Raw genomic sequence first — 14,781 nt, forward strand, 5'->3', positions numbered from 1 at the left:
CTCTTTCAAGCCAGTAGTGCTTTGATCTGCCAAAACTTTGAATATTTTTCCCTTCAACTTCTTATCAAACCACAAAATTCATTTATCACAATATTACCATATATAAGCTGGCCAAGCTCCGTGACTTTATCACTCGATTTACTACTGCATTTACTTGCTTATAACGCCTACAGAATGATTGTCCCCTTCAACAGCTCGTATCTCATCTAGATAGATCAACATCAAGATTTCTCATCAGATGCTACTGAATTACAGAGATATCAAATCTATATTAACAATTCATTAGTTAATCACGAATCTATTTTAGGCGTATTTTGCTACTCTATCAACAAAATTAACATAACGATGAGTAATTACAACTTGATTCATTTTTTCATCTTCCATCCAATGGAAAATATTTTAAATTCAATTTCAAGATGCGGACTCTTCAAATATTACTTGTGTTGCTCGAAATCCTTGATTATGCCCAATCAGGTAAGGTCAAATTATATACAAATCTATCCATAAAATCGTTTGAATAAAGTCACTTAAGTTAATCCATTCCCACTGGTGCAAATTATTTTCATTCAACAGCCTTTCCATGGCAAAATAATCTTTGCCAGTTGTCATGGCCATTTAATTTCACTTGTGTTTGTTTCTAATACCCAAAATTCATGAGAAATAAACTAATTCATTCTTAAAAATCAATTTCAGCTTCTTTTGATGATGTCGCACTGCAAATTGACCCTGGAAATTGGCTGATAGAGGCGACTTTGTATGATCAAGTAAGCATTTAAACATATAATATTCTTTCCGAGATTCAAAAATCATAGAAAATGGGGTTTTCCTGACCATGTTCATGACTTCGTTATGAGTAAAATGTACTTTAGAATAAGATAAAAGTCAAGCTATCAAATGTTCAAGTTAATGCTAACAAAATATGTTGTAAGTAAACAGAAAAGCGAATGAAGAACATTATTTTCGATTCTAAAACAACTATTTATGTAACAAAACAAGAGTAAAATTTACTTTATCCGATTCTATTTCCAATCGTGTAGTCAAATGATGAAAGGTATTCAATGAGAGAAATGATATATTCCAATTATTCAATTTCTGGAAAGCTTGCAATCACTTCTGATGCTGGTTCATTCGATATTTTTTATCATGATCGGCTACAAGAGTATCGTCTCGTTATTCATGGTAAGCAATCTCTTCAATCAATGTATCAATAAAATATGCCGTATAAGTCACATATGCATTATAATGCTTGATGGAACAGCATTTCGTTGCTTTGGACTTTTGTGAAAAAAATTGAGCTCGACAATTTGTCTATCTTTCAACAGATAATCGTTGTGACACTTTCACCTACAAAAGCAAATGGGATTCAAACTTGTCTGGCATCACAAATCCATTGCTCAATCGGATTCTTCTTGTTGGGCCGTCACTTATTCATAGACTGAACTGGGGAGGACATAGATGGGTAACCGATATTCCGATCATTTTATTCAGCTCATATGTTTAACTTTGTTTAAATGTATTTACTAACAGATAAGTGATTCTGATGTCCAGATAAGAGGAACAACAATGCATAGTGACTATGCAAATATGAACGGAAACAAGTTGCGGGTTACTCGTTACTTCAAAAGTGAATAACAATTTGGTTTACTTTTTGTGGTTTCATTAACCTTTTGATCTTTGTTACAGGTAAAGAAGCAATTCAACCTGATAGGATCGTTTTTTATGGCACTGATGTAACTGAATTTTCATCCAAAAAGCAGAGTTTCATCATGGATTTCACTTCGGTTACTAAGCTGGAAAATGAAGTATCTGGCCTTGTTACTGTGAGTTTCATTACTTTCTTCGCTCAATTTTCGATGCTTAAAATACAATATATATTTGATTCACAGGTCACTCCAGGAATCGGGTGTCGCTTTTATCTTGAATCGTCTAGTCCCATTCCAAATGTTCCTAGTAACCAGTTGCATTATCTTTTAGATGAAAATGTGAAAGGACCGAGACCTTCGTCAAAGAGAGAGGAGGTTAATCTGATTAAGGTCAACTCAATTCGAAATTAACACATTGTATTCATTCATTAGGTTTATGCCGATATCGAAGCCCAACTTTTGTATCGTAAAATGACGAGTCAAGGAAAAGAAGAAGAAACCATTTATGATTTTTCATTGGGAATTTCATATAAACTACTGGACAAAGGATATTGTACAATTGATCCAATGGCATCATCTGATCCAGGTGTTGAAGTAACATACATGAAAAGCTCAATGAGCCTTAATTTACTCTTGAATGAAATACCGAACGATAAATTTAAATTCTTAGGAATCAAGGCTATTGTACGTACCATTCCCATTGTGATTATCAAATGCTTTCTATTAATACTTGATAGTCTTTCGATGATTGCAGGAAGAACAGAATGGCCATGGAAAGTATTACGTTTATGAAGCTGTCGAATACAATAAAACAACTAAAAGTGGAACCTATGACAAAGTTGTGACGACAAATTATTATATATTTGCTGTGAGTGCCATTATACTTTTCATGATATACTCAACCTGTTAATAGATGCACAGGGCTATTCAGCTAGTAAGAACAACAAGAAGGGTTGCCGGCTCAGGAATCGAGTATAGAGTATTGCGTTCAACATGGTTTTTATTAGCTGAATAGCCTTGTATCATTTACCAGGTAGTATGGACACTGTTCAGTGTATGCATAAACTTTAGATGTTTAAACATCTCAAGAAGTGTTAATTAACACTTCTTGTAACTATTGATACTCGAGTGTAGACAGACTTAACTTCACTAATCCAATTTTCAATTTATCCAGACTATTGATCTTGGTCATTATTACACGCTTCGTTCAAGTGTGATCAATGCTTACAAAAAGAGTGATTTGGTAAGTTGTTGAGTGGACAAATGATATCATTCACTGAGCTCTCTAACCAAATTGTTACATTTACAGGACTCTTACAATTTAATTGAGACAACGCAACGAAACTATTATGATCATGGAGTTAAAATTTCAGGGGAAATGTATGGATCAATATTCAATATTGGCAGTTGCTATGATTCAAAATTAAAAGAAACTTTTGCCTTGAATTTTAAATGCAGAAGCTCCAAAGGTAATACTGGGTTATTCAAAAGTCACGCAAGACTTTTTTCGCTTATAACAGCGCCGTCCGTGCAAATTTCGTCCCCATATTTTTTCAATGGCCTTTTGACATCAGTACAATATGTTTCGAACGGTTTTTAAAATTTCGATTTTTCTATGAAAATTTCAGGTTCAAGACTCTTTTTAGTTTAAGCTCACCATGCAAACTATCGAAATTATCATAGAAAAATCGAAATTCCAAAAGCTATTCGAAACATATTGTACTGATGTCAAAAGGCCATTGAAAAAATATGGGGACGAAATTTGCACGGACGGCGCTGTTATAAGCGAAAAAAGTCTTGCGTGAATTTTGAATAACCCAGTACTCTTGTTATCCATGTTAACAATTGAATTCAATTTTACAGTTGTTTATTTGCATTCCTTTTAGAATCATGTGATTTTTTTGGTAAAGAAATGCCTTACTCGTATAATGATAGACTGAAAGAGTCAATAGTCAACACTGGCACCATTTCAGCTTCACGAATAGTAAACATTGATGTTTTTTTCAATCAAAATGAAACAACTGCGTATGTTACGTTCAATAATTTGCCTCCATTAAAAAGTAAGTATTGATTTATTTTCATAGATTTATTGCTGATTAATCTGTTTCTCATTGAATAATTCTAGATGTTTTTCGTAATGAATCCATTTCTGTTGCTAAAAAGGTTCTGAAAAAGTCATTAGAGGTATCAGTTGGAAGCTCAGATGAATGTCTTCACTTGTATACCAAAAGGGCCACGACTTTTGAGTAAGTATTGCATGTGATTGAATGAACTATATTGTACCTCATGAATTTTCCCATCAATTAGAGGAGTCGCATTTTGTGAAAACAAAATTTGCGCTTCAATCGATAAAATAAATGACCTGGTCGAGGATAAAGTGGATGGTTATGATTGCGAGATTTTTTATGTTCCATTGAAGAACTTGAATCGCTACGACCGAGAATTGAGTTCCGATGCAATACAAAGTGGTCTGATCAGTAGAGGCCTGAGCTTCAGTCTATACAATGGTGCGTCACTTGCTCAGTATACAATTGCCTCAATCACAAAGGTATCAAATGAGATTGAGAAACTGTTCAGTCCACTTTATACTGGTTATAAATTGCCTGGAACCAATATCAAGGTACAGTTGGTCAGAGAAGCTAAAAATTTGGGTGATTGCTATCATGCTTGTGCCAAGTCTGATGGATGTCAAACATTCTCAGTTTGTCCATATCCTGGTGAATTTGATTGCCTTGTTTCAACCTTTGACTCTGCAACGCTTTCAACAGATTTACTCTCACCAGATGAATCATGTACAGTTTACAGAAGAGATTTAGTCCACAACTATAATCCGATATTCAACAGGAGATACAAAGATTCAGGTTCAATTGTAGCTGATACTCATCTCGATAATTGTGCACTTCTCTGTCATCAATCAAGTGAATGTTATTCGTTTCAATTCTGTCAGGGACAGTGTTCATTCGCTGGAATCTACACTGACTCAGCTACAGAATATCATCAGAACTGTAGCGTATATATTCGTGAGTAGTCTTTACGTCATCAATGAGTCTGTTTAGACTATTAATCTATTTGTGATTAACTTTACCATTCTCTTGTATAGCCAAAGTATCTGATAAATTCATATATACTGGTCATAAGATTGTCTCTGAAACTCATCACACTGAATTAAACCTGACAATGGACCAATGTGCAGCACTTTGTGACGCTTGGAAAGCCGGTAATGAACCATGTCTATCATTCAACTATTGTCCAGAGGGAAAAACGGAAAGTGTATGCAGTCTTTCAAAATCTTCGGCGAAAAATCCATCAACACGATCTGTTGTGTCTGAAAAATGTACCAATTACGAATATAAAGATGCTGAGAAATTGGATTCCAACCCGAAAATGGATCAGGTGAAGGGTACAAGTGGAGAAGCAGCTCTTGGTATCATAACACTGTTCATGATGGTTGGTCTTGTTGCTGGAATCACGACTCCAATTGCTTATAGAAAGATAAAAACGTTTAAGATCCTAGATACATCATTCAAAATAGATCATTCATTGGATGAGGAGTGATTAATTAAAGAAAAATTAGGTTTCACTCCAATAAAATGAACAGCTTCAACACTTACAAGATTTTCTGATACAATATCAATTGATTAGTAAAAATGTACAATAAACACAAAATACGAGTCCTTAGCTGGCTGATCCAGTGAATCACTAAATAAACAAGACTGACTGACAACTGTGAGTCGACTGGTTGTTAAGTTAAACCTAAAATTAGCCTTCTTTTTGTATTGTATTTTTCATTGAAATTTTTTTGTTTTATTTTTTACCCACCACAATTATACAATCAAAGTTCTACTTCCAATTGCCAATTTTAAAGATTAAAAGTTTTTACTACTTTACGGTGTTTATATGTTCAAGTTTTCATGAGCATATTGTTTGGTTATCAATCTGCGCCGATTATCCAGTAAGTGAAATGTAAAATTGACTGAGTCGGTAGAGTCGGCTAGCTGCTAGTTGGGAACGAAATTCAAACACTAATTCAGAGCAAAAAGTGAAGATTTTAAAATCCTTCTTGGATAATTTATAAAATAATTTTCCATTCATGAAGTGACATAATTTAATGGATAATGTTAATCAACCAATTACCTGATGACTGTTTACTCTCGATTTTCCTGTTTGTAGGTGATTTAGACGATACAATCAACTGTTATAAAGGTAAGTTGCTTTTGTTTAAATGCATCATTAAACTGGCCTTAAAAATATAATTATAAACTATTAAGAAGAGGCTACCGACTAGAAATATGAGTTCAGCCAGATAAATCAAACTGATTTGAAATCAAATAATTTAATTTGATGGCTTTAACAAACAAAATAAAGTAACATGGACAACCAAATTTGAAGTTGAAGTTTGATGGTGTAGTAAGGCTTATGAATCGCTAATAATGTCAACCCAATTAGATCATCTCACGTCTTCATATTTACTAATTTTGGTCAAATTTACTCAAACTTTGAGTCTCAAAGAGCTTTCCTTCAATTTAATTTTAAATCTAAATAGGATTAATAAACCCAAATCAGCTGTTAAAAGTCTTGTAACCAATGGAGATAGACTTGCTGCTGGAGTGTGCGCCAAATTTGAATTGAATCATCAGATTTTATTAATAGTTTCTTATATCATTTTATATAATACTTTTGATTTGTCGCTTAGTGTCATTAAGATTGTTTTAATTATATACTAAATTTTTCAGTGTGTGACAGATGGAAGCGGTTAATATCCTATCGGCTGAGTAAAGTCAATTTTCTTGAAGGTAAGTTACCTTATAAAGATATCGATACACTTTGTTTTAATCCAATATTATTATTTTTTTCATCTATTTCAACTTCAGGAGCCTCATCTTCAAGCACAGACAAACATGATTGTCGTATGGATAAAATTTATTTCCATAAAACCGATAAGTTACCAGATATTGATTTATCCCAATTGTTACCTTCACTTAAGGTAAGTAGATTGTCATAATAAACAAGTCAAATACAATGGAAAATTTTCCCATTTTTATTGTAAAGGTTGTTGATCTAGACACACCGTTGTGCAAGAAGTTGGGTCGAGATGAAATAATCAAATTACTGGCAACAGCTGAGTCAATTAAAGGAGCAAATTTTGAACCCAGGAATATGATGCGCCACATGACTCACGATAGCCTAGAAAATTTGGAAATGTTAGCAACATGTGATTTGGATTCTTATTATATTATTGTGCCCGATAATGGAGTCAAGATAAAGCAGCTTGTTCTTAAAGAATATTATGCATTTGATTTTGCTCATCATGCGAGGCACTTTCCGAATCTGAAAAGACTTCGGATTGAGAATTGTGATGGTAATCAGAAATCTACATATTTTTTACATTTTAAACTAATTTACTTTCTTTCATGTGAAGGTTTACCTGATGGATTCTATGAAGGGCCAATTTTGAAAAATCTGGAGATTCTTGAGCTTGGATTATCGTCTTATTATGGTACTGATGAGTATATTGGATTTCGCTTTATGGATTCGTGTCCAGCATTGAGAAGTGCATTCCATTTCATTTCTGAAAATCGTTTTTTTGTTGACATTTCAGTCAAAAACTTCAACATGCAAGATTTAGTTATTCATTATGTAGGTACATTTCAATTTTTCAATGTTATTTCCATAGCAAAAACTAACATTATTATCTTTTTCTTTTTGGTTAGAGCTACGACCAGAATTGGGTTTCCTTAAAGAGGCTGTTGACTAAGTATCCCAATTTAAAGCACCTTGCTTTGAAAAATAATTGCAAGATACAAGATGAACATGTAAAGGAAATGGTGGCCATGTTACCAAAGTTGTGTTTACTTGATTTAAGGGGATCACCCAGAGTCACAAAATATGCTGCTGATTTTGTGGATCAATATTGCCAAAGACACGGCCGAACTATCAAGTTTTATCATTATTTAAAGGATGATCGAATCTATTCAGACTGGCCACAATTATCAACAAAAGTAGAAAGAATAAGTCGAGGATTTGACTTCATGAAACATTGTTTTCTAAAGCAATTTGGTCAAATTCCAGTGTTTATGGTTCCTTACGATTAGAGATATCAATACATTTGATAAACTTCACTATATCAACAGCAATAGACTAAGGAATCACTCAAAATTTTTTAGAAACAGATTCATTGCCTTTTCTTTATGAACATTTTTAGCATCTGATAATTTAAAATCTGTTATCATCAATAGTAACTTTTTCATTTGACAATGAAAGGTTCTGCGGCTAGTAATGACGCAAAATTGTCTTGATTGAATTATTTATTGATATTTTTTATATAAAAAGACAAAAGCAAGATCGATGACTTGATAAAGATCAGTGATCAAGGATCATAAAGAGGACAAAATAATGCTGAAATCAACAATTTAAACCGTTCAAATTATTGATAAAAAATGCCCTTAATGCGATTTTTTGAAAATTTGTTCAATCAATTCAAAAGTTTGTGTTCTTCATCCTTGTATCCGGATGTAGAACCGGACAATTACATCCAATAAAACCTTTATTATCTAATTCGGCTCATTCATATTGATATGATTTGAGCTTTAAAGAGTGAATTTCATTTCTGTATCTTATGTTTGGTTCATCAGTAAATGAAAAGTTACTTTTCTAATTTATTCATGAAATTGGTTGATAATGAATGTAATGTATTTCTAGTGGTGTTAAAAGACCTCGATAACAAGGAATGAAACTCTAATATACTTCTATCGAATCTGATTTAAATAATTAATCAACATTATATTGAGATTCTGGTTCAGGTTACATGAAGACAACTTTCAAAGGTAAAGCAAACAAATGCTGATGGTGAAGGGGTGAGATAGAGAAAGAGAAAAGAAAGGAAAAAAGAAATGGTCAGATTGGCCAAAATGATGAGAAGAATGGCTTGATTAAACGGACTTGAATCACAAGAGATGATTCAGTTGAGTTACCACTTACATGACTTTTTATTTTCATGAGATGCTCATTCAGTTTTCCCATTCAACTCTTCTAATTCACCTTTTCCCAGTCAACCTGACTCCAGAACACACACAATCATTTACATTAACAACCATTACCATTGAAGGGCTGTTCAAGGCATCATCATGTTGAAGGTAAACAGTTGATTGTTAACCTGTTTTACCTGTTAATGTAACTAACTTTGACCATCAATTATGTATCACCATTAGCCAGAAAGGTAAAGCTTGAATCCCATCTTAACCTTAACATTACAATGGTGATGATAGTCTGGATAATTAACACTTTTTTGAAACCAATTTTTTACCTTTTACTTCTCATTACACTTCAATTTGTCAGTTCATATTCAATGAAAAAGTGAAATCTTTTTCTTCTTCTCGCAATCAATTGATTTTAAATTGGCTTTTCCCTTGAATCATTTAATCGATAATTAAGTCAATTTAAAGTGTTTCAATTTTGTCAAAATCGATAGCCTTTAAATAAATAGATTTATTCAATTGAACTTTTCTTCATCTGACTGCATTAAGGTTATATCATCGTTATGATTAAACAATGAAAATGAAAATCCAAGTCTGTATTTGAAGAGAAAGAAAAATTGATTAAATTGTAAAAAACTCTTTAGCTTTTCTCATTTCTTTTTTTCTCAATATTAAATCATTCCATTGAATCACTCCCAAGCATCTAATCTAACATTTATCGAGGATAAAGATAACTTGTATAACAGTTTCAACTCATCAATACTATTAGACAATCATCAAACTTGAATTGATCGCTCAGTTTACATAGACTTTTGTTTTTCTTTCCTTGCTTTTCATTTTCATCCCAAAATCTTATTTTTCCTTCCCTTCTCTTTTGATGAGAAAATTATGTTTCTTGTTGACTCTTTTTTTCCCTCCCTGTGCCTTCAAATATCCTAAATAATGATGACAATCACCATCACTAGCATCATCATCATCATTATTGAAAATTGATTGGAAAAAACCTTTGAGTGAAAAGATCAAGTTGAAAAAGGTTAAACTCTGTCTTGTTTCATCTTGCTCTTTTTTTACCCGATGGTTAAAGAAGCCAAAATGAAATGATGATTGGATTACATGAGAGATAAAAGAAGCGGAAAAGGAATGAAAATGATATTCAAAAATGATATATACAATGAACATTTTCATCACCTTATCAAGGGATAAAATGAACGAGTTTGAGGAGAGGAAAGCAAAAAGTTTAAGAGAATCAAGAAAGAAGAAGAAGACGAAAAGAAGAAGAGAAAAAAATGAGGGAAAAAAAGAGGTTTAACTTTACATTCGATTCGACTGTTATTTTATTATGGTAAAGCATTTCTTGACTCATTGAATTTTACCTGGTTTAACCCTCTCATGAATGTAAAATCAAAGTCAAAATCCGAGTAAATCATGCATCTAACAGGGTAAAAGCATGATAAACAGGAGAGCAGAAAGGTTAAAAAATTCAATACTCTAATGTCTGCAAGTGAAAACAAAAGTAATAGTTATTATAATAGGAAGATGATATGTGTGTAAAAATGGATTGGAAAAAATGGATCTTCTCATTGGTAGTATTATCATTTGCTCAAACATAATTTCAATTTCACCGACTTACCCTTGCACACTCTTGATAAACTTACTTACTGACTCACTTGATGAGATATTCATCTGAACCATAACTAAACCATAAATCATATCTAATCTGATTGCTTCAATTGAGATTGAACAGCTAAAGGTTGAGATTGTAAATGCTGAATAACAAACCAACAGCAGCAGCAGCAGCACAAAAAATAGCAAAATATACAAATGCAACTTTACTTTCAATCCCAAGTTAATCACAAAAATGTTACATCCAAATGTACTAATATTAATTGAAGTATATATTTATTACAAGTTTGTCATTTTATTCCCTTTAATCAGTTTCCCTAATCAACTAATTTATTTAGCCATTGACCTGGCAATAAACGGCACAAACCAGACAAAATAATGATTGACTAAACAGTAAAGTGTTCACTCGCTTCACTTGCAATTGTTGTTTTATTGGGACAAAAACTTATTCTTGGAATCTAATTGAGTGATAAAAATAAAGCAATAACAAAATAAACAAAATTTAAACTTTTTTTTCGCTCTTCTTTTCTTCTTCCCTTTCTGTTCCTTTTGATATCAAAAATTTAAACATTCAATCAAATTGAAAGCATTTTTCGATTGAATCTTTTTTTCATTCCTTCTCATCATTTCAAACTTTTCCTTTACTTTGATTTGTTTCGGTTCATATTTTTTTCCTCCCTGTAATTTTGGCTTTTCTCAATTTGTTATCATTTTGACTGATGAAGACTGAAAACTTTTGCAAACAATTGCAATTCAATATTCAATATTATTTGTGAAATACAATCAAATTGATTCGATTTAACCTTTTCATCAATGAATCAATATGCAATTAGTTGAATTAGCAAATTAAAATTTTCAAGTTTCACATGAAATGGTTCATTGGAAAACATTCAATTTCAAGCTTTTTCTTTACTAACTGTAATTTTAAAATTCAATCTGAATTAAGATACAGTTGTATTGATTGTACAGACGAGCAAGTGAGAGGTGAGACGAGCAAAATATCGATATTGAATTGAACATGATTCCAGGTGAATTGTTTTTTTCGTTTAGTTTTTCTTCTCAATTTTTGATACTTTTCCAAATGCTTTTTGGTCATGGTTAAATAGTTCATTTGAATGTTTATTCGAGTGAATTAAATGAACACTGACATTTCTATCAACTTTTTATCTAATTATCTTAATCACGAAGAATAAGGTTGTGGAAAATTCAGTTTGTTAATGGTAATCATGATACATCTTAGACCTTTTTTGTTCATTCTAATTTTTTTGGCTTCACTTTCATTAATTAAAAGTCATTCAATCTTTTCAGCTCTTTTTTGCTTCTTTATCTCTGCTCATAGGAGATGAATTAAGCATTGAAATATTATTAACAGCAATGATAATGTTGATTAAAATTCATGTGATGGCATGCTCCAGGTTTAAGAACGGAAATGTTTTTTCTGCTTCTACCACTGAACTCCTTCATTTGCATCTTCAGATCAAGTGTTCTTTTGCATGTTGCTGTACCAATTGCAATTGTTCAAATTACAGAATCTCTCTGTTTATTCAATGATTCGTGACTCAATTTGTTCCATTTTTTTCCTTTAGCCTTCCGGATGATTTTTATCCTTGCGGTTTCCAGAGCTTCAATTATCTGCCGATCAAAATTTTTTGATAGAAAAATCTGTAGCAAAAAGTCAAGCATTCATTTACAAAAAGATGTGCGCCATGGAAATCGACCGATTCCTCAATAAAATATTCATAGAGAGTGTTTGCCAAGAAAAATTTCCCGCCGTTCCGAAAATTTGCTATTTTCTAACTTTTTCAATTCTAAATCAAATTCGTTAATTCAGATATTGCAAACAGTTCAAGTTATCGCAACGGAGCTTACCGTATTACCGTTGCTCTACCACTAAAGTGTTGCCTTCTATTTTCCTATGGTTCAGAAACGTGTTTTAAATATTACTTTTCTGTTATCATGGTTTACTGTTCATGCGGTTCATAGCCAATATGCACCATGATAATCATCGAAGAAATCAATGAGACAAAACCCTGTTTATTTTTTTATATCTGTTTTCTTTATCGATCATCTTTTGATCCATTATGTGGCCAAACAGCTTATACATTGCTACAAATAATTTAATCTAATTTACAGAATCGAAAGTATTTCAAAGTTTGAAAAGTGTAGGAGCGAAAAGCATTAGATATAAAGAATCAATCTCTCAAGCAAACAAAGCTAGAAACAAACACTCTCAATGCATCCATTTTTTGCCACAAAAGTTATTTTTCCTCGTAACTTTCCTTCTATCATTGTTTCATTATTTGATCAAAAACAGACAAACGAACAAACAAACAGATATAATAATTCATCAATTTTTACCCATCAAACAGACAAACTTTCAGATAAAATAAAAAAGCAAGAAAAAAAGTAAAAAGGTGTAAAGGTAAAAGTAATAACATCATTCAATGCTAAACTCAAATTATTGGCGCAGATGCTTACAAGTACTCAACGCAACTCTATGAGTGTATTGCATGCAATCTTAACTTTTGTGAATCTTGAATTTCATCATTTCAATTAGTATTTTTAGATTTATCATGCAGGCGATTATGAGCTTTGAAATTTTGTTCAATTTAATTCAATTCAACAAGCTCATGATTTGTTGCCTATTACTACTTGCTTAGTTTTGCATCCAATTGATAGATCTTTTTTATGGAAAAAAATAGTTTCAATGAAAAATATAATCACAATAATACTCTGTGATGTCAGATAATCTCACGATAATTTGTCAAACTCTTGATCAAATCGGTTCCTTCGACAAAATCTTCATCATTATAAGCTGTTCTTCATCCTCAATATCATCATTATACCATGATTGATATCATCATTGAGTTATATTTTGATTATTTGCAAAAGCAGTGAAATCAAGCGCCTGTTCATCACAACTGTCTTCCAAAATTTCACTCCATTCACATGTATGAACAGAATCCGATAGAAAAAGCAATCGATTCAATCAAAATTTCTTCCAATTACACATTCGCCAAAAAGAGACAATCAAGCAGAAAAACTTAGCACCAGTTCATCTACAAAACTTGACACACGAATCTCGACAAGTTTTCAATCGGCGATCATTTAACCACAATGCTTTGGATGAAAAGGACTCCTAAACTATTTCACTGGACACAATAAAAGGAAAACGAAAAAACACATTTTCTCTGTAAAACTAAATTTTGTACCAAAATTATGAGCAATTTTGAATGATAATTAAAATTAATAAAATAAAAGCAAAACTTGATCTCTCGAAGGATTTTCATTGATGTAAACTCTTTTTTTCAACAACTCATAATATTGAGCATTGAATGAATCTTTTTTCATAACCTAACAATTCGACCAAAAAGCAGCATCAACAGTCAAAGTGTATAAAATCGCAATGTTTACTTTTAATAAGCTGTACAATTGAAGAGTGAAATGGTTATGAAGAAAAAGGTTTACATTATAATGGTTGTTGAATGCATAAAGGAAATGTACCAAGTTTAATTGTCTGTGTACATTTGTTGTACATTTTGATTCACTCGGGATCTTTATTGAAAAATGTTTCCCCTGTGAAGGCAAAACATAAGCCAAAATGAATTTAGACCATGAAACAAAGGGAAAGTTAGGTGAACGGAAAGAACACAAAGAACACAAACACAATGAAACTAATTTGCTCATGAAGCGATTCACAAAGTGCAATACTCTTGGATAAGTTTACCTATGAAAACTTTAAAATAACACTAATAATGATCACAACTGAAAAGATGCAATATAACGTTACAACTCAATCAAAGCCTATTGAAATGCTCATCAACAAAATGTTTCTTGTTTTTCACTTTCAGCTCATTCATGGGGATTCTTAATTGGACAAGGATCACCTCTTGTTGAGTAAATTCATGCAAAGCAAATGATGAACAAAGAAGTAAACTTTATTAATATCATCATCATCATTATTATTATTACGAGTGGAAAAGGTAAAAATGAAGTCAATTTTTTCTTTCTTTTCGTTTTCTTTCAACTTTATCATTGTGAATAAACAAGGCAAACAACCTTTTTATTGCATTGAAACTGAAAAATGAGAGTTCATCAATTACAGATTCATCTTGTTATATTATTTTTACCTTTTTAACTCTTTATTCCAAGTTCATTTTCAATCGAAGAATCTGTTTTATTTTATTCTCTGCTCTCTCTCTCTCTTCAATTTGCCTTTAACTTCAACTTGCTTATTGTTGCTGAAAATAAAATATTATTCAATATAAAACTCTTTATTTCTCCTCATTTGGATTTTGCTCTTGCAATTACTAAACTTGAAACTTTTCATTCAACTAATAGAACCAATTTAAGATGGAGAAAAATTAGTTTCAAGCAAAACTGTGCAAAATTGAAATGCTACTTCATTGTAGGTTGAAATTCCCAATCCTTTACTTTCAGCATTACACTTGGTTTAAACACGAAACTTTAGATTGCTTCTAGATTGGCCTTTGAGTGGACAAAATTACTGTTAAATATTGACTGATGAAATTGCTCAAAGT

At 31.9% G+C, this 14,781-nt stretch overlaps 2 protein-coding genes across 2 annotated transcripts; both read left to right on the forward strand.

Moving 5' to 3' along the window:
* The first annotated feature begins 322 nt into the window (after nt 1-322).
* Nucleotides 323-5,530, forward strand: LOC149094418 (uncharacterized). The gene is made up of 15 exons (XM_089266389.1): nt 323-474; nt 694-764; nt 1,038-1,179; nt 1,323-1,459; nt 1,528-1,624; nt 1,684-1,820; nt 1,887-2,018; nt 2,076-2,327; nt 2,398-2,511; nt 2,818-2,886; nt 2,953-3,112; nt 3,530-3,703; nt 3,769-3,889; nt 3,951-4,663; nt 4,744-5,530. Exons 1-15 carry the CDS (start codon nt 417-419, stop codon nt 5,196-5,198), a joined length of 2,832 nt encoding a protein of 943 aa, XP_089122515.1. The 5' UTR covers nt 323-416; the 3' UTR covers nt 5,199-5,530.
* Nucleotide 5,531: 1 nt separating this feature from the next.
* Nucleotides 5,532-8,198, forward strand: LOC107369432 (uncharacterized). The gene is made up of 6 exons (XM_015937382.3): nt 5,532-5,846; nt 6,377-6,436; nt 6,515-6,627; nt 6,693-7,002; nt 7,063-7,280; nt 7,355-8,198. The coding sequence occupies exons 1-6, from the start codon at nt 5,759-5,761 to the stop codon at nt 7,733-7,735; spliced, it is 1,170 nt and encodes a 389-aa protein (XP_015792868.1). The 5' UTR covers nt 5,532-5,758; the 3' UTR covers nt 7,736-8,198.
* Nucleotides 8,199-14,781: the final 6,583 nt, after the last annotated feature.

The sequence above is a fragment of the Tetranychus urticae genome, chromosome 1 (genome assembly GCF_039701765.1).
Source record: "Tetranychus urticae isolate SD_2017Ah chromosome 1, NJAU_TeUrti_SD_1.0, whole genome shotgun sequence".
Lineage (NCBI taxonomy): Eukaryota > Metazoa > Arthropoda > Arachnida > Trombidiformes > Tetranychidae > Tetranychus > Tetranychus urticae.

What these genes read in the sequence shown, in the direction of transcription:
- LOC149094418 (XM_089266389.1), top strand. Translation starts at nt 417, where the DNA reads ATGCGGACTCTTCAAATATTACTTGTGTTGCTCGAAATCCTTGATTAT. An exon ending in CTTCGTCAAAGAGAGAGGAG is followed by an intron (nt 2,019 to 2,075) that starts GTTAATCTGATT and finishes TTCATTCATTAG; the next exon opens with GTTTATGCCGATATCGAAGC. An exon ending in TAAATGCAGAAGCTCCAAAG is followed by an intron (nt 3,113 to 3,529) that starts GTAATACTGGGT and finishes CATTCCTTTTAG; the next exon opens with AATCATGTGATTTTTTTGGT.
- LOC107369432 (XM_015937382.3), top strand. Translation starts at nt 5,759, where the DNA reads ATGTTAATCAACCAATTACCTGATGACTGTTTACTCTCGATTTTCCTG. An exon ending in TACAATCAACTGTTATAAAG is followed by an intron (nt 5,847 to 6,376) that starts GTAAGTTGCTTT and finishes TAAATTTTTCAG; the next exon opens with TGTGTGACAGATGGAAGCGG. An exon ending in TCGGATTGAGAATTGTGATG is followed by an intron (nt 7,003 to 7,062) that starts GTAATCAGAAAT and finishes TTTCATGTGAAG; the next exon opens with GTTTACCTGATGGATTCTAT.